The following is a 22,330-nucleotide window of genomic DNA, read 5'->3' as shown; positions in this document are numbered from 1 at the left end:
CACAGTTGGGTAGGAGACAATACGTGCTACTGCTGAGTCCCAATTTAAACGAGTGGTGTGGAGTAGGCTGTGGCCCGTGCGAAATCTGGTGAATTTAATTATGGCAACGGGGCTCATCTTTAGGGATTGAAACCATGGTTGAATAGGGATGTTTTTAAATAATGACCTATAACCTAAAGCATAAGACTCTATAGTAGAGAATCCCATTCCAGCTTCCATAGCTCATGTATAGATGTGCAATGTATGGTGACTTAATCAGTATAGGGACATCACCAAGGGCCCGAGTAAGACTATTTGGCGGTGAAGCCAGCAGGCTATTTGTTATACTTTCTAACCAACGTCCAACATAGTAAATTTGAAATCAGCAAAACCAATCTTGTGTAGTGTTATTATATCTTTAATAGTTAATATTAAAAAGCGGGTAAGTCGTGGATGTAGCTCTGCTGTACAGTAGGTTACTGTAATGGATGGGATTAAATTTGAATGCAATGATAGGTATCATTGTATACGAAAAACGATTCTGAGCGAAGACGATTTATCTGTCTAGGATATATTATAGATTATTAAAAATTTTCAAATCTTAGATATAAAAGGAAATTTTTTTATGAATTTCAAGCTTAAAATAATTTCTGAATTTTCGTGATTTTTACATAATATGTTGTCAAAACTCAAACTTTGAATGCTTAAAAAAAAAATTGTGACTATGTATTCCTTTTATTTTGCAACTGCTATTGTAAAAATATGTTAGGAGCCTTGTATTAAATTTTCAAATCTTAGAATTTAAAAGGATAACTTTTATGAATTTCTATCTAAGATAGTTTGAACATTGCCGTAATTTTTACGTACTTAGTCAAAATTCGAACTTTAAATGCTTATAAAAAAAAATTGTGACTATATATTTCTTTTATTTTTCAATTGCTATTGTAAAAATATATAATGAGCCTTGTATTAAATTTTCAAATCTTAGATATAAAAGGAAATTTTTTATGAATTTCTAGCATAAAATAATTTCTGAATTTTCGTGATTTTTACATAATATGTTGTCAAAATTCAAACTTTGAATGCTTATAAAAAAAATTGTGACTATGTATTCCTTTTATTTTGCAACTGCTAGTGTAATAATATGTTAGGAGTCTTGTATTAAATTTTCAAGCATTTCTACCCAAAAAATACATTTTGATCGATATTAATTTAAAAAAATTAATAATGATTGAAAATTGCATATGCCTATAAATAGTTCAACTCAAGTCGAAGTTTTTTGAAAATGTTATGGTATATAGAAAATTCTTATATAAACATGTCATTTATGTCATTGGTTTTAAAGTTACATCAAAAACCAAAATCGATTTTGTCGAAAAATGAGTGTGCGTAAAATTTCCCGTTTTTCCCTTAATTTTTAGTTTGTTTTTCTCGATTATTTACTATTTAGAAAAATATTGGGAATATTTTACTTTTGACCCCCTCAATGTACCATCTAGATTCACTTTTTGATTGAACGAGGTACTGAAATTGAAAATCGAAGCATTTTTACTGCCCCAAAACGTGATGACAGACACAAAAAAATAAAAATAAAAAATAAAAACACACATCATGGTAAAATCAATACATTCATCGCTTCGCTCAGAATCTAAAATTAATTGACCTATTATCAAATATGAAGTTAACTAGAACATTATCTGTAATAATTGTATATTGGAATTTTTATAATGTATCAATTATTCTGTGATATTTTCACCATTTTTATATATTTTAATTCATATACACTCATACTTGCATAAAATTGAAATATTATGAAAAAAAAAAAAAAAAAAACCCAATAAATAGCAAGAAATAAAATGCTGTATATTAGATGCCACGAATTAGTAAATATGCATAAAATATATTTTTTAGTCAATTAGTTTTTAATGCCAAAAATATAAATTTTAATAAAAAGGTATTTTACAATTTAAGTCCATTGTATTTGAATACTAATTATTGAACATAATATTAAATATAAGAAATAAGTAATTATACTTATACCTACATATGAAATGTATTATTTTGGAGTATAATACATAGCATCTATAAAATATCTTGTGATGTCACCAACTATAGTTCTATCTGGCAATGTGGCAGACATTCCATACATAGCCATCTATAAAATCACAATACTCAATGTTAAATTAAAAAAAAACTATTATTATTATATATCATAATAAGTTATATTCTTTACTTTTCCAGTGAGTTCAACATTAGGAGTTTTTAATATTTCAATTAATTCAAGTCTTAAATCTTCAATAAATAATGAAGCTACACCAGGTTTTGTATGCAAATGTGTAATGCAAATATGAATCCTATAAATAATCAGATTGATTATTATAGTTTAATAATTTTTTCAAATGACATCAAATTTTTTGGCAAGATTACATTGGATTGAATGCAATTTTTTTGAAAAACTAAAGATTCTGAATGTGGTGAAAGTTTTAATTGTTGCGACAAATGTATATATAAGTTAGTATAAACCACGGATATAGATACTATATATTATCTAAATCCATAGTATAAACAAGTAAAGATCCAAATAAAATTAAAAATCAAATGTAATCTGGTCAAGTAGTATTAACTAAAAAATCACATTATATAATTTACATATTATCTTTTAAGCTAATACTTTTCTAATATGTCTTACCCAATCGGAAATTGTAAAGTATTTAAATTCCAACCTCTCGAATTTAATGCATCAGATAATCGATAAATATTAAAATCATCAGAACCTATTGCTATTACAGATGTAGTAGGCTTTCCAAAAATGAAAATACCTTTCATACTACGTAATCTGAAAATAAAAAAACAAATTATTTAATTTTCGCATCAAAAACACTAAAAGATATAAATAAGAAATATTTGATGAATTAAACTATAAAATAAAATAAATTTTTTTTTGCGAATGCAGTAATTGTGGAAGACTGTATTATTTAGAATTAATCTTTTTATGGTCTTAAAGTATTAGGTAATACTGTAATAGATTTATAGATATACTAAGAAGAAAAGATTCTACTATAAAAGGTATCACTTATCAATAATCTAATGATTCTAATATTTGATTGTCTACAAAATTGGTATAAATATTGAATAATAACACAACTAAGTTACAGATTAATTTTTAATACTTACTGTTCTTCGATAAATACTTTAGTATCCATGACTTCCTTTGTAGAAGTAATATAGCCATCCATACCAAAATACATTAATGTGGCCCAGCATGCAGCAATTATACCTGTTAAATTGTAAGATTAGAAATAAAGCAGTTCACATTTTTTGAAAATCTTTCTTATGTAGATTAATATAATTACCCCCAGACCTTGATCCACTAACAGTTGGTGATCCATAATGACCGCCAGGCCATTCTGTACATACATAATATTGGTTATGTCTATATTTTTTGTCAGAATACAATATAACTGATGAACCTTTAGGAGCATATCCATACTAATGAATGATTTAGGGTGATAAAATGTAAAAAAATTGAATTTAGTACTTTATTTTAATTTAGTAATAGATAATTATAATTTAAAAAAATACCTTATGTGTATCAGCAGATATACTTGTAACACCAGGCAAAATGAAGTCAAATGGAGGTAATGGAAAACCAGCTTGTGGCATAAATGCTGCTATGAAACCACCTAAACAACAATCAACGTGGACTGGAATATTATATTTAAGACCTAAAGCTGATATTGCTTCTATATCATCTGATGTTCCATATGGGAAATTAGGAAATGATCCAACTAGCTGTAAGTATAGTATATAATTACTTATAATTAACAATAGTATATTTTATTTTTATCAATTATAAGAAATATAAATACAATAATTGATTAAAATTATAAATATTTAAAAATTCAAATCACAAACCATTTAAAATTGATTTGTGTAAAATATTTTATCTATTAAAAATGATTGTATACTTGTAAGTTATATTAAGGTGATATATCAAAATTTGAAAATCTTATAAAACATTAATTAGATTTTAGATTCTGAGCGGAGCAAGGAATATATTGGTTTTACCATGATGTGTGTTTTAGATTCTGAGCGGAGCGATGAATGTATTGATTTTACCATGATGTGTGTTTTTTTTTTTTTGTGTCTGTCATCACGTTTTGGGGCAGTAAAAATGCTTCGATTTTTTACTTCAGTACCTCGTTCGATCAGAAAGTGAATCTAGTTGGTACTTTGGAGGGTAAAAATTAAAAAATTCTTAATACTTTTCTAAATAATTGAGAAAAACAAACTAAAAATTAATGGAAAAACGGGAAATTTTACGCACACTCATTTTTCGACAAAATCGATTTTGGTTTTTGATGTAACTTTAAAACAAATGACCATATATACATGAAATTTTCACCTAATGTTTATATAAGAATTTTCTATATACCATAACATTAGGCATTTCAATTTTTCGATCATTATTAGTTTTTTTAAAATTAATATCGATAAAAATTTATTTGTTTGGCAGAAAAGCTTGAAAATTTAATACAAGGCTCTTAACATATTGTTACAATAGCAGTTGAAAAATAAAAGAAATTCATAGTCACAATTTTTTTTTATAAGCATTCAAAGTTTGAATTTTGACAAAATACGTAAAAATCACGAAAATTCACAAATTATTTTAAGCTAGAAATTCATAAAAAATTTTCTTTTGAAATCTAAGATTTGAAAATTTAATACAAGATTCCTTACAAGTTTTTCAATCTTTATCACAAATAAAAATTCCACCGGAAATTCAAATTAAATTTTTATGAGCATTTGAAATTTAAATTTTTACAACATTGGATTTTCACTTTTAGCGATTTCCTTATTTTGGTGTAACTCTAAAACAAATTACCGCAGATACTTGAAATTTTGACTGAATGTTTATATAGGCGTTTTATATATTTGATAAATTTTTCAAAATATTTAGATTTGTTTTGAGCTGTTTACTGACATTTTAATTTTTCAACTTTTTTAGTTTTTTATTCTATAAATATCGATAAAAATTTATTTGTTCGGTAGAAAAGCTTGAAAATTTAATACAAGGCTTCTAACACATTGTAACAATAGAAGTTAAAAATATTAAAAATTCGTAGGCACGATTTTTTTTTATAAGCATTTAAAGTTCAAATTTTGACTAAATACGTAAAAATTACGGCAATGTTCAAATTATCTTAGATAGAAATTCATAAAAGTTTTTCTTTTTAATTCTAAGATTTGAAAATTTAATACAAGGCTCCTAACATATTTTTACAATAGAAGTTGAAAAATAAAAGAAATACATAGTCACATTTTTTTTTATAAGCATTCAAAGTTTGAATTTTTACAACATATTATGTAAACATCACGAAAATTCGTAAATTATTTTATGCTAGAAATTCATAAAAAATTTTCCTTTTATATCTAAGATTTGAAAATTTAATACAAGGCTCCTAACATATTTTTACAATAGCAGTTGCAAAATAAAAGGAATACATAGTCACAATTTTTTTTATAAGCATTCAAAGTTTGAATTTTTACAACATATTATGTAAAAATCACGAAAATTCGTAAATTATTTTATGCTAGAAATTCATAAAAAATTTTCTTTTTAAATCTAAGATGTGAACATTTTTAATAATCTATAATATATCCTAGACAGATAAACCGTCTTCGCTCAGAATCGTTTTTTGTATACAATGATATAATATCATTGGATTCAAATTTAATTCCAACCATTACAGTAACCCACTTGTAACCTACTGTACAGCAGAGCGACATACACGACTTACCCGCTTTTTTTCTTTTTTCTTTGTGTCTGTCATAACATTTTGGGGCAGAAAAAATGCTTCGATTTTCAACTTCAGTACCTCGTTCAATCAAAAAGTGAATCTAGATGGTACATTGAGGGGGTCAAAAGTAAAATATTCCCAATATTTTTCTTAATAATTGGGATAAAAAAACGAAAAAATTAAGGGAAAAACGGGAATTTTTAAGAACAATCAATTTTCGACAAAATCGATTATGGTTTTTGATGTAATTTTAAAACAAATGACATACATGACATGTTTATATAAGAATTTTCTATATACCATAACATTTTCAAAAAACTTCGACTTAAGTTGAACTATTTATAGGCATATGCAATTTTCAATCATTATTAATTTTTTTAAATTAATATCGATCAAAATGTATTTTTTGGGTAGAAATGCTTGAAAATTTAATACAAGACTCCTAACATATTATTACACTAGCAGCTGAAAAATAAAATAAATTAATAGGTAGTCACTATTTTTTTTTTTAAGCATTCAAATTTAAATTTTGACAAAATACATAAAATCACAGAAATTCGCAAATTATTTTAAGTTAGAAATTCATAAAAAAATTATCTTTTTAAATCTAAGGTTTGAAAATTGAATGCAAGATTCCTTACAAGCTTGTCAATCTTATCACAAAAAACCAGAAATTCGAATTGAATTGTTATGAGCTTTGAAATTTAAATTCTTACAACATTGTATTTTCACTAGATTTCTCATTTAGGTATAAACAAAAGACTGCTGATACTTGAAATATTCACTAAATGTTTATATAGGCATTTTCTATATTTGATAAATTTTCAAAATATTTTTCTTTGTTTTGAGCTGTTTACTGACATTTTCATTTTTCATTTATTTTAGTTTTTTTTTCTATAAATATTGATAACAATTTATTTGTTGAGTAGAAAAGCTTGAAAATTCAGCACATCTAACATATTGTTAGAATAGCAGTTGAAAAATAAAATAAATACATTTTCACCATTTTTTTTTTTATAAGCATTCAAAGTTTGAGTTTTGACAAAATATGTAAAAATCACAGAAATTTCAAATTATTTTAAGCTAGAAATTCATAAAAAAATTTTTTTAATCTAAGATTTGAAAACTTTCATATAATCTATAATATATCCTAGACAGATTGACCGTCTCCGTTCAGAATAATTTTTTGTACACAATGATATAATATCATTAGATTCAAATTTAATTCTATCAATTACAGTAACCTACTTGTAACCTACTGTACAGCAGAGTGACATCCACAACTTACCCGCTTTTGTGTATGAATTTTAAATGATTTAATTTAATTTATTGAAAAACTTTAACGATAAAATGGAAATTATGAAGATATTTTTTCATTATATTAATCTTAAATATACAGTTTTAGTTTTTAAACCTTACAACAATTTCATTATCACTTATGTACCTCTAGATTATAGGCTATACTAAAATATGTTTTAATTTTACTATTTTTATTTGTTACATAGTGAAATCTAATAAATTCATGAGTTATTAATATGATAATGATGAAAAAAACTGGTTTATAGAAAGTAAAACGTAATAATTTATGATTTTGAATTTGAATACAAGTTTCATTTGGTCACAATATACAACATTTCAAAAAATAACTATTACACAGTGCTGTGGAGCTGTAGGACAGTGGTTGCTGACCCCATGTCATATAGTTGGTAGCAAAGGCAAATAAAAAGAGAGAAGAGATATTTTCTCTCATCTCCCATCTTCCTTACTGGAAAAATGGCCCATAATTGTGGCCTGGTACTTTAAAAGATTTGCAAACATTTTAACACCAAAATAAAAAACTGAACTTACACCCCTCCTGAAATAGTATACAGAACTAACCATTTATTTACTTATATTATAAATTAAAACTTTAAATGCTACCCTTATTCTTCCTAATCATAATTTATTAAGTTATTAAATTATTCATTATAATATTATTTTTGATATTTCTATTTTGAAAATAGGTAACAAAAAATTTGCTTACCAGTATTGTATTCTTAGTTATTGCATTTTCCATCTTTTTTAAATTTACTGTAAAAGTATCAGGATGTAAACTTATGTGTATAATTTTAATACCAAAGTAAGCAGCAGCTTTGTCAAAAGCAGGGTGTGCAGATCGCGGAACAATTATTTCACCCTTTTTAATACCAAATTCATTTCTTCCAAAATCTCTATAAGCCTTACATGCCATAACAATTGATTCCGTCCCACCACTTGTCATCTTAAAGAATAAAAATAAATAAATAATTGTAATTATATATAATCTCTATTTTGTTTTTATCGTTTAACGTACTGTTCCACAACTATTTGAATCTCCATGGAATAGATTTAAAACTAAACGTACAACTTCTGCTTCCATCTTACAAATTCCTGGAAATATATCTGAGTGTAAAGGATTTGTATATGAAGCAAGTCCATATACTTCAGTGAGCAATTTGATTAATTCTTCATCATAATAATATATAGCACCAGAAATAAACCCTTCTTTCCAATTGTATTTACCTAAAACAGATAAACTTTGGAAATAATTTATTCTAATTTAGTAAAAAAAAAAAAGTATATTTCTTACCAAGATTTAAATACCTATTTACAGTTTCAATTAATTCATGTTGAGAAATTCCTTGTGATGGGAGTTCAACCACATATTTTTCACTCTTAGTATTTTCAATTACTTCATTTTCAAATAGGTCTGAAATTTTTTTTGTTTCTTCTTCGACTTGTTTTTTGAATTTTGGTATTTTTTTAATTTGAGTAAATGTAAATGTTTTTAATCTGTTGTATAAACCTAAAAATAGCCAAAAGTTTGTAATGGTTAATTGAATTTAAAAGCAAATATGTGCAGATTTTATTAAAATATTTATAGTATTTATATAATTTTTGTGTCATTGATTATTTTATTACTTAATGCACAAATACTTAGTATGTCCTAGATTTAGTTCGTATGTTTTTACAACATAAACAGATCGAATGCTTTAAGAACATATTAAAAATGTTTTCAATCACAGTGGAAAATTCTAATAATAGCCAATAGTTAAATAAACAAGAAAATTCAATATAATATATTAAACGTTTATAACAGGCTATTAAAAGTACCATATTTGGTACAAATTAGTGATCATATTTACCGAATCACCTTAAATTTACAACACATTGTATCAGCATGTATAATATATTTTAATATTAGTAATATTATAATAGAAAATAAAAATTATAATTAAGATACAATATTTTAAAAGCATGATTTAATATTGGACACAACAAAACAGCACTACAAATTGCAATGGGAAGAGGAATAAAAAAAAAACTTATTGAAACATTCTGTATAACAATTAGTATTTTTTAAGGTTCCTGGGCATAAATTGTAAATCTAAATCTAACATGTAAGTATCATTTGATTTTTTCTTTTTAAATCCTTAACTAACAAATCAAAGTAATAAATTCTAATATCAAGAATTCTTTTATTTCTTTTATTTTTGTGTTAAGTGACAAAGATTATTATAATAGTTTTTAACTATTTACCAAATTATATTTTTTAACCTAATTTTTGTAAATATAGATTTGATAGCTAATCTTTTTACGTGAGTATATAATTTATTCATATTACTATCAATGAGGAATAAAACATTTTTTTGACTTAGAATTTTAAAGCTTAAAAGTTACTAAAATGTGGAAATTTTCTGTCTACAATTATTTAAATGATTAACTTCCTGGTTATTCCAGGTCTATTGCTTAAAACTTTTATTAATTTATTTTTATTTTTATTGTCTAATTTAAAATAAAAAACTTGCTTTCATCTTGAAATAAAAAATTCCATAGCCAAATAGATGTTAATACACTGGATGCTGTAATAGAAGCAACTTGCCAAGGTTCACATTGTCCAAATAAATTATTAACTGAATTTTTACTTAATAGAATGCCATTTTTAACCAAATCCATAGTTAACTCAGTTGTTGGAATGATCTAAAAAAAATTTAAAAAAAAATAATTAGCAAAAATCATAACTTGATAAAAGGTCAAAAAAGTATAACACTATGGGATAAATTATTTTGTTTAATTCCGTTATACACTTCAATAGGTACTTTGATTTATTTATTCTTCAATACTAAAGCATAAATACTAGAAATGATAAAATAAAGATATTTATAGTAACTAGATACTGTGTAATATTAATTGTTTAAACATGCGATCGTCAACAAGTCGCTAACAAACAGTAATATTTTTATTCAATATAATGTACGTTCAACGTTTAAAACTAAAAATACTCACTTAAGTATACAATTGCAGATGACGGTATTTATCTTTTTGTTAATTATTTTGTACGTGTGCAAAACGCATCATCATTGAGCCATAATATATTATGATATAGATTATTGACAACACACGATGTTTTTTAATTAAATTCCTAATTCATTGTCTAATGCAATCACTAAACATTCAAATTCATACTGGGCGGAATCACAATAGGTAATTTATGATATTTCTGCAACGATCGTAAAAATACATTTACATACGACATACATAGCTATCATGAAGTACACGTTACGTGTCTACAGAGTTATAATTTATGACTCATAAACATCCATTTTGCCATTTTAGCTTTTACGCGTGTAAATCGTAAATCATCATGTACTCACAAAGATTCATGTGTATGGGTTTGGGTCGCGGTACAAAAATCGAAGAGGGAAGAATTAGGGGGAAAGCGGCAGGAAATAGCCTGTAAGCCGCCGCAGTGTGGTACGTGTGTCGGGGTTTACCGTGTACACGGCACTTAACGGTGAGTCGGCCGAGGTGATCTGAGGACTGAGGTGACTCATACAGTCATACTGTGAGTAAATGTGTACACCGTTTAAACAAATAAGTACATAATATTATGTAATAATAATCTTCAGCAAACAGAGAGTCTACTGCCTTTAGCCAATAGACTATATGAAATATAAATATATAATTGGTTTGTTTGCTGCCGAGTGTCGGTCTTCGGAAGCCAAGCTATACTGTAATACTATATTTGTCTCTACTCTATTACACTATTACTGTTATATGTTATATTGTTTAGTCATGGTAGTTTCAATACTTTAAATAGTTACAGATTACACTGTTAGTCCGCTAACCGCAACCCATGTTGAGTTATGCTGTGTGCACCTGCGCAACAGGCAACAGCCAACAATGCAACATACCACCTCCACCACTAGGGCCCCACCACGGTCAACGGAACCACTTAAATACATTGCAGAGTTCAGACTCTGTAATTCATATATAAATTATATATATATAGTTAGTATATCAATGGTCCTCAAAGGCGTTTTAATCTTGCGGGAGAGAAAAATATGACCTTGAAAAGGTAATACGACAGTGTAGCCAAATCATGTATGCTCTCATTCTCATATTACCTGTTAATGGATTTTTAAAACTCATAATCAATTGATGATAACCATAGACTTTATTCATTTTAGCTGGTCTATGGTGATAACAGGTAAAAATCAGGGCATAATAATAATAATAAATAAATAAATAAATAATAATAGATGTTCAACTAATAAAGTAATAACTCAAATAACTGCAGAACAATGGTTAATGCTGTTGACTAATAATGATATTTTATATGATAATAAATAATTATGAGTATTGAATATTGAGTATAGTTAATTGTACTGTGTTGTAAGTATCGTTTTTAAAACATTTTGTTATAAATATTTTATGAAATGTAATTCATTGATGAAAATAATAAAACAATAACAGAATGCATAATTAAATTATTTTATTATATTCTTATTATTTACATCACAAAAAAGTTAATCTAAGTATTGTACTATTACAGTTTGCTCAACATTTGAGTCAGTTGATCAGTGACTAATAAATTAGTGAACTTATTAGAAATAAATATACTAATTATGTGAAGTAAATTTGTGTATAACATTTTATACGGTTTTGTACTACTGTATATCTTACCAACGATATTACACAATTACATAATGGCCAATACTGGCGTATTGCCTTTTGTACGAGGCATAGATTTCAGTAACAATGATTTTAGAGTAAGTATATTCTATTATTTTATTTAATAATTAACATTAATTTATATTGATGTTTATATCAATCATTAGACATTAATGTTGCTAGTTGTGGTATTATTAAAATAAAAATTAATATACGTAAGTAATATGGACAATTAGGTCCGATTCAAAAATATAATGAATGTGAATCCCGTAACCTCTGTTAAGATTAATGAAATTGGACACCTATTAATTTCGCTTAAGCTAGGTTAAACTGTATATGTGATATTAACAAATATTAACAATTTATGTATAATTGTACCTTTAAAAAGTATTAATTGTTATGAAATATTGTAATTGTACTTGTTTTATTACTGTGAAAAAAATTTTTTTTAGACATCAAAATTTCCTTCTGCTGTTATGTCAATGTCAAGTGTTCAATGGCTAAACTTAAATAGGGTAAAACTACATGAAATCCCAGAAGAAATTGGAAAACTTGGAAAACTAGTATGTACTTCTATTATATTTATGTTTTTTACTGTGTATATTGGCATATTATTGAAAATACTACACTACAGTAAGAACTGTTGTGTAAAACATAGGTATTTTTTAATAAAAATAAAGAATTTTAATCCCATATTTTTTATTAGTCTAAAAGATAATGGTTTTTGATAATTTATGGTGTATAAGTAATACCTATATAAACATTCAGTGAAAATGTAATATACCTAAAGTTATTTTTTTAGAGTTATATTAAAGAACAATTTTCCTTAATCCCCCCCCCCCCCCGACACTAGAATCCTACTAGAAATTTGCTATTTTGACCTTTCAAATGTACCGGCTAAATTTACCTTTCTCCCAGAAAGTCACTGTAATGGAATACAGTGTTTTATTCTGCCTATTTATCATGTACAATACATATACAAAAATAAAAACACATAATTATAAAATCAATGCATTCATTGCTTTGCTTATAGTCTTAAATTAAAATCATATAATATGAGTTATTTTTTGGTAGTATGATGAACAAATAAACTAGGCTACAATTGAACGATGCTATGCTGAGATTTTGAATGTTTTCAATTTTTGTATGACAATGTACTAATGTTTTATTGGTTATAGGAGCACTTATCAATTGCACATAACAATATTGAAAGATTATATGGAGAACTTACAGAACTATGTTCTTTGAGGTCACTAATTGCTCGTCACAATTGCATTAAAAGCTCTGGTATACCTCAAGAACTCTTTTGCAACAATCAAACTACAACTGAATTGACAACATTGGATTTAAGCCACAACCGATTAACTAGAATACCAGATGGTTTAGAATCATCTTCAAGTTTACTAGTGTTGAATCTGTCACATAATAGGTATTATTTATAAATTTAAAATAAAATATACTACTTGGGACGGTTTGTTGAGTATAAGGGCTGTGTATGGAACCTATTTTTGTTTATGGGTGTTAGGTGTTACTATTTCTCAGAAATATTAGGATTCCAAGCATATTTAATATATGAACTTTGAACCATATAATTTTTTTGTGTTTCTACTGTTTACAAAGCCTTAAAATCATTTGACTGTAATATGGCCCTAATGTTTTACCTGCTATCTTATTTTAAAAATTCCATGTTTTACAGATTATTTTATTTTTAGAACTGAAAGATATATTTTCTGTAATTTCTATGTATTATAATTTGTATTGTGATTTATTTTACTATTGGTATTAGGTACCAATGACATACATAGTGTTGATTGATTTAATTTTTAATAAAATCTGCATTTATAATATTATTAGTATTTAATTAATTTAAATGCATTTATTTACTTTATAAATTCATCAAAATTAAAAAAAAAAAAATGAGTTATGGATACAGTCAAAATACTGGATAAAAACAAATTTTTTATGGATATTTGGAAGAAGTAGGAGAGATGGTAAGTTAGTGCCATTTATTAGATCTAATGGAAATTTGTTAATTTTAATAATGTATGGTTGTGAGTTGTAACTTGTGAGAGAGTTGTAAATGAGGCAAGGAATGAAATTTTTTAAGTTCCGCTAACAGTATAATATTGTGAAAAATGCGTAACTATGTTACTAAGGTTAAGTGCAGAAAGTTACTAAAGTTAAGTGCAGAAAGTTTTTGATGCTTATGGATTGAGATACTATTTTAATATAAATTAGTTAAATCATAAGCTAATATAGTTACCAATAATATAAATTTTTCTTTTTTTTTTTAGGATAAATTCCATTCCTAATCAATTATTTGTTCATTTGACAGATCTACTGTCATTAGATTTAAGCAATAATGAACTACAAACACTTCCTCCACAAATGAGAAGATTAACAAATTTGCAAACATTAATGTTAAATAATAATCCATTAGACCACTTTCAGTTAAGGTAAATATTTATCATACCCATAAATATATTTTAAAGAAGAATGTATTTCAAATCACTAAACCTTTAAAAATGTATCATTAAAAATATTAAATCTCAGAATACAGACTTATTTAATGTAAATTCTACTACCCAAATTTTATTGATCTTTCACTGAACATTCCTTTTCGGATGAATGGAAATATCATTATTCAATGTTAAAAAATAAATATATAATTTAAATTCTTCTGAGACACTTCAAATTCTAAATTTTAGGATTTCAATAGTTCTATTGACAACATTGCTATGAATAAAATGTTATCTAATTACAATTTAAATTATTATAATTATTAAAAGATTCAATTAATTCATTTTGATAATTGATAAAATTTTTAATATTGTTAATGATGCATTTATTGGAGCTACTGCAAATTTTTAAGAATGGAATTTATGTTTTTAAAATTTATATTTTAGACAATTACCATCTATGAAAAATTTAACTACACTACATATGCGCAATACTCATCGGAATTTATCTAATATGCCTCCAAGTCTTGAAACGTTGACATCTCTAACAGACTTGGATTTGAGTTGTAATCAACTGCCAAAAGTACCAGATGCACTTTACACCTTGACTAATTTAAAAAGATTGAACCTGTCATCCAATCTTATCATAGAGCTTTCATTGGCATTAGGTATGCTTTTATCAGTTTTAAAATATGTATTCAATTTTAGTAATTCATTTAACCATAAGTAGAAAATGTATTTAAAAAAATGTTTTTAATTCATTCTTTATTGCTTAGGCATATAAGTTTAATATTTATGAATATGTTTATTTAACTGTTTTTCAAGTTTATTAACCAACATGCTGCTGATGATTAGTATCTGAATTTATATAATATGAACATATTTTTACACTTAATTTTCCATCTCAATGGTAATGGTAGTAAGATATTGTGTGCCATTTTCTGAACGACATCAAATTTATATATATTGTTTAGTATTTTGTTATTATTTTTTCCGAAGAAAATTCCTACATATATAATACATACCTTTAATTCTATCTCTTATCATAATGTTTAAATATTTTTATTTTATACATTATATATATTTTAGAGGTTTGGCAAGAACTTGAAGTTCTTCAACTCTCAGACAATGAATTGACATCTTTACCAGCATCACTTTGTAAGCTATCATCGCTTAAACGGTTATATGTAAACTACAATAAACTTGATTTTGATGGTATTCCTTCCGGAATTGGTAAATTATCTGCATTGGAAGTATTTTCTGCTTGCGGAAATTTATTAGAAATGATTCCAGAAGGTTTATGTAGGTAAGTAATTTTTATTTTTATTTTTATTTTTGAAAAAAGTGTTATAGCTTTATTCTATTCTATAAAATAATCATTTTGCATTTTTGTTGTAGATGTGGTAGCTTAAAAAAACTCTTGCTTGGCTCTAATAAATTAATTACATTACCTGATACAATTCATTTATTAAAAGATATAGAAGTACTTGATTTAAGTAATAATCCACACTTAATAATGCCACCAAAACCTACTAGTATGGCAACTGATGGATTGCAATTCTATAATATTGATTTCTCTCTACAAAATCAGTTGAGACTTGCTGGAGCTGTAGTTCCAAGTTCTATACAGCCATCGCAAGGTAGGTTTTATTAAACTGGTATAATTATTTTGTTTAATAATAAAATTATCAAACCACTTAAGATTTTTCCTGTACAGCTTCCAGCCGTGATCCAATTGCTCGTAAATTAAGATTACGGAGAAGTAAAAGGGATCATGAAGAAGAAAAACAAGCAAAAATACTCAAAGTACTTGAATACATTTTTTTATTTAATGTTATTTTAACAGAAAGTATTAGATGATTTGCATATATTATTATTTAATATAAATTCTTGGACAATACCTAATAGTCATTGATTATTTATTTGTTGATTGTTTTAATTTATAATATTAGTTAGTTCATTGAAAATCACCTTAATTAATGATGATTTCTTACAAATATTATCTGTTTATTACATTAACATTTTCAATTGATGTTTACAGGGTATGCAAGACATTGCAAATGATAAAAATAATGAAACTTTTGATGATTGTGTAAAAGCAGAGTCATTAAAGTAATTTGAATTGCTGACCTTTTATTATTTTTATTAATTCTACTTTATATTTATGATAATATATATTTCTATAAAAATATTTTAGACCTAAAAGATGGGATGAAGGATTAGAAAAGCCCGCAGTTGATTATGGTGAATTATTTGAAGAAGGAACTGGTAGACTTCCTGGTCTTAGTGTTTGGGAAATAGAAAACTTTTTGCCAAACTTAGTTGATGAAGTAGCTTATGGAAAACTTTATAGAGGAGATTGTTATATTGTTTTGCACACAACTATTAATGTTACATCAGATAGTTTATGTTGGAAAATTTTTTTCTGGATTGGAGATAATGCTTCAGTTAGTAAAATTTAAAATATTTAAAAAAAGATAAATTTGATAAATTTTTGAAATTGCTACTTACAGCTTGATAAACGAGCATGTGCTGCTATACATGCTGTTAATTTAAGAAACTTTTTGGGAGCTGAATGTAGAACTATACGTGAAGAATTAGGTGAAGAGTCAGAAGAGTTTTTATCATTATTTGATTCACCATTGGTTTATATTGATGGAGGTCGCACTGCTAGTGGATTTTACACAGTTGAAGATATTGTATGTTGTCTCATTTTAATTATTTAATAATTTAAACGTATATTAAATGTATTTCTCTATATTTATTTGTAGACTTATTTTACACGCATGTTTAGAGTACATGCTCATGGTACTTCTGTCCATTTAGAACCAGTCAAATTATGTTATACATCTTTGGACATTGGATATGTATTTATTTTGGATGCTGGTTTATCAATTTTTCTATGGCAAGGTTCTAAAGCAAAAAACACGCTTAAATCTAAAGCAAGGTAAAATAGTTTAAATAGTCAATTATTTAGTTTCATCCAAAGTGTAGCCATACATTTCTACAGATTATTGGCTGAAAAAATTAACAAAAATGAAAGAAAAAATAGTGCAGAAATATTTATTGAAGAATTTGGCGAAGAAAGTAAAGAATTTCGTGATTTATTAGAAATGGATGATACATTTGACTCGTCTGTTGATGTTCAAGCAAGTAGTATTTGTTTCTTAAAATAATATTTTCTAGTTTTAACAAGTATAATGTTACTTAGTCATTTGCTTGAAATTATAAAATTGTAATATTTTTACCATCATTTGGCCGTGTTAAAGTCTTTTAATATTATATATTTTTATTTTTATTAAAAATATATTAACATATTTATCTAAATATATTATTTTAATTATGTATTAGGCTAATGTGGATGAAAATTTTGAACCACCACGTCCTCGTTTATATCAAGTGAAATTGGGTATGGGCTACTTAGAACTACCTCAAGTTGAAATATTACATAATACTTTAGAGCATTCACTTTTAAATTCTAAAAATGTATATATTCTTGATTCGTCTACTGATTTATACGTTTGGTAACATGATTGCAATGATTAATGCATATAATTTATATAATTTAAAGTTATTTTATATATTTAACCTAAAGGTTTGGAAAAAAGTCAACACGGTTGGTGAGAGCAGCTGCTGTTAAACTCTCTCAAGAATTATTTTCTATGATTGAACGTCCAGATTATGCATTAACAATGCGAATTCAAGAGGGAAATGAACTTCAAATCTTTAAAATAAGATTTGTTGGGTGGGAAGAAGTTATTGCAGTAGATTTTACTAGAACTGCTGAATCTGTTCAAAAAACTGGTGCAGACCTTACTAAATGGGCTATGAAACAAGAAACTAAAGTAGTTATTACAAATAGTATTAATTTGTGTTTTTATTATCGTCATAAAAATGTTTTATGTTATTTTATTAGCATGATTTAGCAGCATTATTTACTCCTCGTCAACCACCTATGTTGTTTAACGAAGCATTACAGCTAATGCAAGACTGGAATGATGATTTAGATCAAATGGAATCTTTTGTTTTGGAAGGGAAAAAATTTGTGAGATTACCTGAAGATGAATTAGGACAATTTTATAGCAAAGATTGTTATGTATTCTTGTGTCGTTATTGGGTACCTGTTGATGATGAAGAAGGAAATGAAGACATATCAGAGGGTCAGCCTGAAGATTTCCAATGTGTTGTATATTTCTGGCAAGGACGAGATGCATCAAATATGGGCTGGCTTACATTTACTTTTAGGTGATTAAAATGTTTTGTTTTAAATTTGTTTTTGATTTTGATTTTATTATTTCAGCTTAGAGAAGCAATTTAAAGCAATGCTTGGTGAAAAACTAGAAGTAATTCGTACTCATCAACAACAAGAAAATATTAAATTTTTGTCTCATTTTAAAAGAAAATTTGTTATACATTCTGGTAAAAGAAAAGTAAAACCACCACCAGTTCAACTTTATCATTTAAGGTCTAATGGTAGTGCACTCTATTCAAGACTTATTGAAATTAAACCAGATGCAAGGAATTTAAATTCAGCATTTTGGTAATTTAATTTAAATTTCATCATTGTAGGATCTCAACTGATATTTTTATTGTTAATTTATAGTTACATTTTAAAAGTTAAATTTGATCAAGAAGATTCTAATGGAATTGTATATTTATGGGTTGGATCCAAAACTGACCCAGAAGATATAAAACTAGCTGAAGAAATTGCTGATGATATGTTTAATGATGCAAGTATTAAAAAAATCAATATTTCATAATTATTAAAACCAATATTAAATTATCTTAACTATTTAGGCATGGACTAGTTTACAAGTAATAAATGAAGGTGAAGAACCCAATAACTTTTTCTGGGTTGCATTAGGCGGTGAAAAACCTTATGAACGAGATGCTGAATACATGAAATTTACAAGACTATTTCGTTGTTCTAATGAAAAAGGATATTTCACTATATCAGAAAAATGTTCAGATTTTTGCCAGGTAAGTGTTAACTTTTTTAAAATGATTTGACAGACCTACAACTAACTTTATTTTAGATTATGAAGTTAGCATTTTTTCTGTCTACAAATTTAATTGATCACCGTTATTTAAATTATTATAGTCTAGGGCCGATGGCCAGCAATAATAGTGGTGAGCCACACAATGTTTTTAAAAACTAATATAAAAAGTACAGAATGATAAGGAAACCTATTATTATTTTAATAAATTGTTCATTCAGCAGTGGTTTGGCCATCCCTGTTATAGTCACTAAAATGTATCTTACTAGAATTTGTTTAGTATTTCAAACCAATAATTACTTTCTTATTATTTATATTTTTGAGTAAAATATACAGAGATAATTCATTTTAGGATGATTTAGCTGATGATGATATAATGGTGCTTGACAATGGGGAGCAGGTATTTTTATGGCTTGGTGCTAGAAGCAGTGAAGTGGAAATAAAATTAGCTTATAAATCTGCTCAGGTAATATATTTTATATAAATAATTCAATAATAATTTAAACATATGATGTTTTTATTAGTGATAATGATGATTGGCTAAGTAAAAGATAAGCCTATCCTTAAATTGCCATTGTATCTTATTATTTTATCATGTAAATTTACTGTAAAAAAAATAATAAGTAGTAACTATTTACTTATATTATAACTGTTGAATAATTTTTGTTGAAGAATTAAATACTGGTAAGAAAATATTTCATAAGTTATCGCTGTTTATTTTAAATATTTGTTGTTTTTAAATCAAATTACAAGGTTAAATTAGCTTTCCTAATAACAATATTATTTTATTAAATTAATTTCTACTTTGATTACATGATTTGATTATCTGATCTCATGAAACAAAATAACCGTGTGATGTCCTAAAAATATTTATTAATAATGTTTTACAGGTTTATATACAACACTTAAGAGTTAAACAACCAGAAAAACCACGTAAATTAATGTTGGCATTAAAAAACAAAGAGTCGCGAATGTTTACAAAATGTTTCCATGGCTGGAGCTCACATAAAAAAACACCAGATTAATTACAGAAGTTTATTGCTACATAAATTATTTATTATTATTAAAGAATTTTTATGTCCTAACTTCCTCTCTCCAGTATAAATATTGATAGATATAAAGTAAATAAATATTATATTTGTATATTAAATACTTAAATGTATAAATATTTATTAGTCTAGTATTATGATATTCAGATTTTCTTTTTAATAATCAAGGCCTATTAAATATTATCTTTATCCTCAATATTGTTTGAATTCAAACTATTGGTTATTTATTTTTTGTATTGTGAGAAGTTAGAAGAGGTTCAAATAAACATTCATGGATAACTCAAATGCAAAACTAAAGTTTCAAAACTCAAAAAATGTAAAAAAATAATTAATAATTTAGATTTTGTATTTTCCTCAACATTTTGACAGTTGTTAAGTTCAAATATAACTTTTACAACTGGTAATTGTATTACTACTATAAGCTGCTGTAAGCTATGCATTATTTTGTATTTAATTTTATTAAAATATTTATTTAAAAAAACCTTGGTAGTAACTCTACTAATGTTAGGCTTTGAGTCCATCTCAAGTAGTAATGGGCGTGTCTAATTTTAATTCTATAGTACATGATGAAAAATGATTCTTAACAAAGAGGTGGAATCATCCTCTATTCCTGAAGATCATTAGTGAGATGCTTACTTGTTACTGGTAATAAGCACCAAAAAAATTATAAATTAACATTAATGAAAAATACTGCTGTGTAAATTTTATTATTTATATATTTATAAAGACAACCTTTACTCTTGGAACATTTTATCCAATAATGATGATGTTCCGTGCTCTATATCAGCACTTCTCAACCTGTGGTACGCTGAAAGCTCGTAGGTGGTACGTGATGAAAATTTACCTTTATAAAAAATTAATTTATTAACAAAATTCTATAATATAATATAACGTATACATTATTAATAAGTGAAAAAATTGTCAGGTGGTACGTAAAAATTTTCAAATTGTGTAGGTGGTACGTGACTATAAAAAGGTTGAGAACCGCTGCTCTATATGGTTATTTTTCATTCCGAGGTAGGTACTAACATACAGGGTGATTTTTTTATCATGAACCACTCATTATTTCAAAAAGTATCGATGTTTTTGAAAATATTTTTTTACAAAGTTTCATGTTGTTTTTAAACAAATATAATTTTTTAATATTTTTCATCCTCATAATTTTTTAAGTTTTTTACTTTTTTGAATGACAATCTAGAGTTTTAATTTCATATTCCAAAGAAGAATATTTTTCTAAGTATTTTAAGTTTAGACAAGCGGAGTAGTGGACAAACATTTTGCGGGTAACCCCATACCACTCCACTCCGCCAATCTAAACTTTAAATACTTATAACTCATTAACTACTAGCCCCAAATTCGATTTCTATGTATCAAAATACTTCGAAAAATATTCTGCTTTGGAATATGAAATTAAAACTATGTTGTCATTCAAAAAAGTAAAAAACTTAAAAAATGATAAGGATAAAAAATATTTAAAAATATAATTTTTTAATAAAAACGGTTTTTAACAACATTAATCTTTGTAAAAAAATATTTTCAAAAAGTATCAATGTTTTTGAGTGGTTCATGATAAAAAAAAATCACCCTGTATAATTGAACGCTAGGAAAAACCAGTTATTTAAATAAATCCCCACCAACTATAACTGTATTTAGTTTCCTCAAAAAAAAAAAATTATCAATAACTATTTTTTAAATTTTTTATTTTTCTGTGTCCAATGACAATCTTATAATAGAAAAAAATATTCAATTTTCGTGACCCAACATTAAGGAATTGAATTCTGCGATGATAATTATTAGTCTGATATTTTTCCTGTATAAAATGATCAAGATTGATTCAGCAGTTGAAAAATCCATATTTCACAAACATGTGCAGGCTAATTATGTGATGTTTATTATAATTGACAACATTAAATAATCCCTTAAAGAATTATAACCTTCTCAGAGGCTAGGTTAGATAAAAAAATTGCAATTATCTTTAAAACTCCAAAAGTATTAACACTTTTTAATAATTTAATAGTAGTTAGTACTTATAGTGTTGAGAAAATGTCAGTAATTAAATAAATAGTTAAATT

At 26.0% G+C, this 22,330-nt stretch overlaps 2 protein-coding genes across 5 annotated transcripts; one reads left to right on the top strand and one right to left on the bottom strand.

Annotated features, from left to right (window-relative positions):
- Nucleotides 1–1,821: 1,821 nt before the first annotated feature.
- Sply (Sphingosine-1-phosphate lyase) lies at nucleotides 1,822–10,804 on the bottom strand. Its single transcript, XM_089223843.1, has 11 exons — nucleotides 10,086–10,804; nucleotides 9,608–9,779; nucleotides 8,389–8,604; nucleotides 8,113–8,321; nucleotides 7,804–8,040; nucleotides 3,562–3,771; nucleotides 3,333–3,468; nucleotides 3,154–3,256; nucleotides 2,669–2,815; nucleotides 2,213–2,333; nucleotides 1,822–2,134 (listed from the first exon to the last, which is right to left on the bottom strand). Exons 2-11 carry the CDS (start codon nucleotides 9,753–9,755, stop codon nucleotides 2,036–2,038), a joined length of 1,626 nt encoding a protein of 541 aa, XP_089079969.1. The 5' UTR covers nucleotides 9,756–9,779; nucleotides 10,086–10,804; the 3' UTR covers nucleotides 1,822–2,035.
- A 511-nt stretch (nucleotides 10,805–11,315) lies between these two features.
- fliI (FLII actin remodeling protein) lies at nucleotides 11,316–20,454 on the top strand. 4 transcript variants are annotated; one of them, XM_089223665.1, is made up of 22 exons: nucleotides 11,316–11,474; nucleotides 11,635–11,851; nucleotides 12,206–12,316; nucleotides 12,932–13,182; nucleotides 14,048–14,209; nucleotides 14,660–14,880; nucleotides 15,302–15,518; nucleotides 15,611–15,852; nucleotides 15,915–16,018; nucleotides 16,254–16,324; nucleotides 16,410–16,659; nucleotides 16,726–16,911; nucleotides 16,984–17,159; nucleotides 17,223–17,361; nucleotides 17,564–17,736; nucleotides 17,808–18,057; nucleotides 18,129–18,457; nucleotides 18,513–18,752; nucleotides 18,816–18,942; nucleotides 19,010–19,192; nucleotides 19,562–19,675; nucleotides 20,100–20,454. In XM_089223665.1, the coding sequence occupies exons 2-22, from the start codon at nucleotides 11,789–11,791 to the stop codon at nucleotides 20,232–20,234; spliced, it is 3,744 nt and encodes a 1,247-aa protein (XP_089079791.1). In that variant the 5' UTR covers nucleotides 11,316–11,474; nucleotides 11,635–11,788; the 3' UTR covers nucleotides 20,235–20,454. The 4 variants fall into 4 exon arrangements, with proteins under 4 accessions (XP_089079791.1, XP_089079792.1, XP_089079793.1 ...); XM_089223666.1 differs by having other exon boundaries at nucleotides 15,930–16,018; nucleotides 20,100–20,359; XM_089223667.1 differs by lacking the exons at nucleotides 19,562–19,675; nucleotides 20,100–20,454 and having other exon boundaries at nucleotides 18,816–18,946; nucleotides 19,010–19,151.
- The last annotated feature ends 1,876 nt before the right edge of the window (nucleotides 20,455–22,330 follow it).

Source organism: Diuraphis noxia, unplaced genomic scaffold (assembly GCF_037042655.1).
Source record: "Diuraphis noxia isolate RWA-SAM2 unplaced genomic scaffold, SU_Dnox_SAM2 contig0003, whole genome shotgun sequence".
Classification (NCBI taxonomy): Eukaryota; Metazoa; Arthropoda; class Insecta; order Hemiptera; family Aphididae; genus Diuraphis; species Diuraphis noxia.
This window is presented reverse-complemented; position numbering and strand designations above follow the sequence as displayed.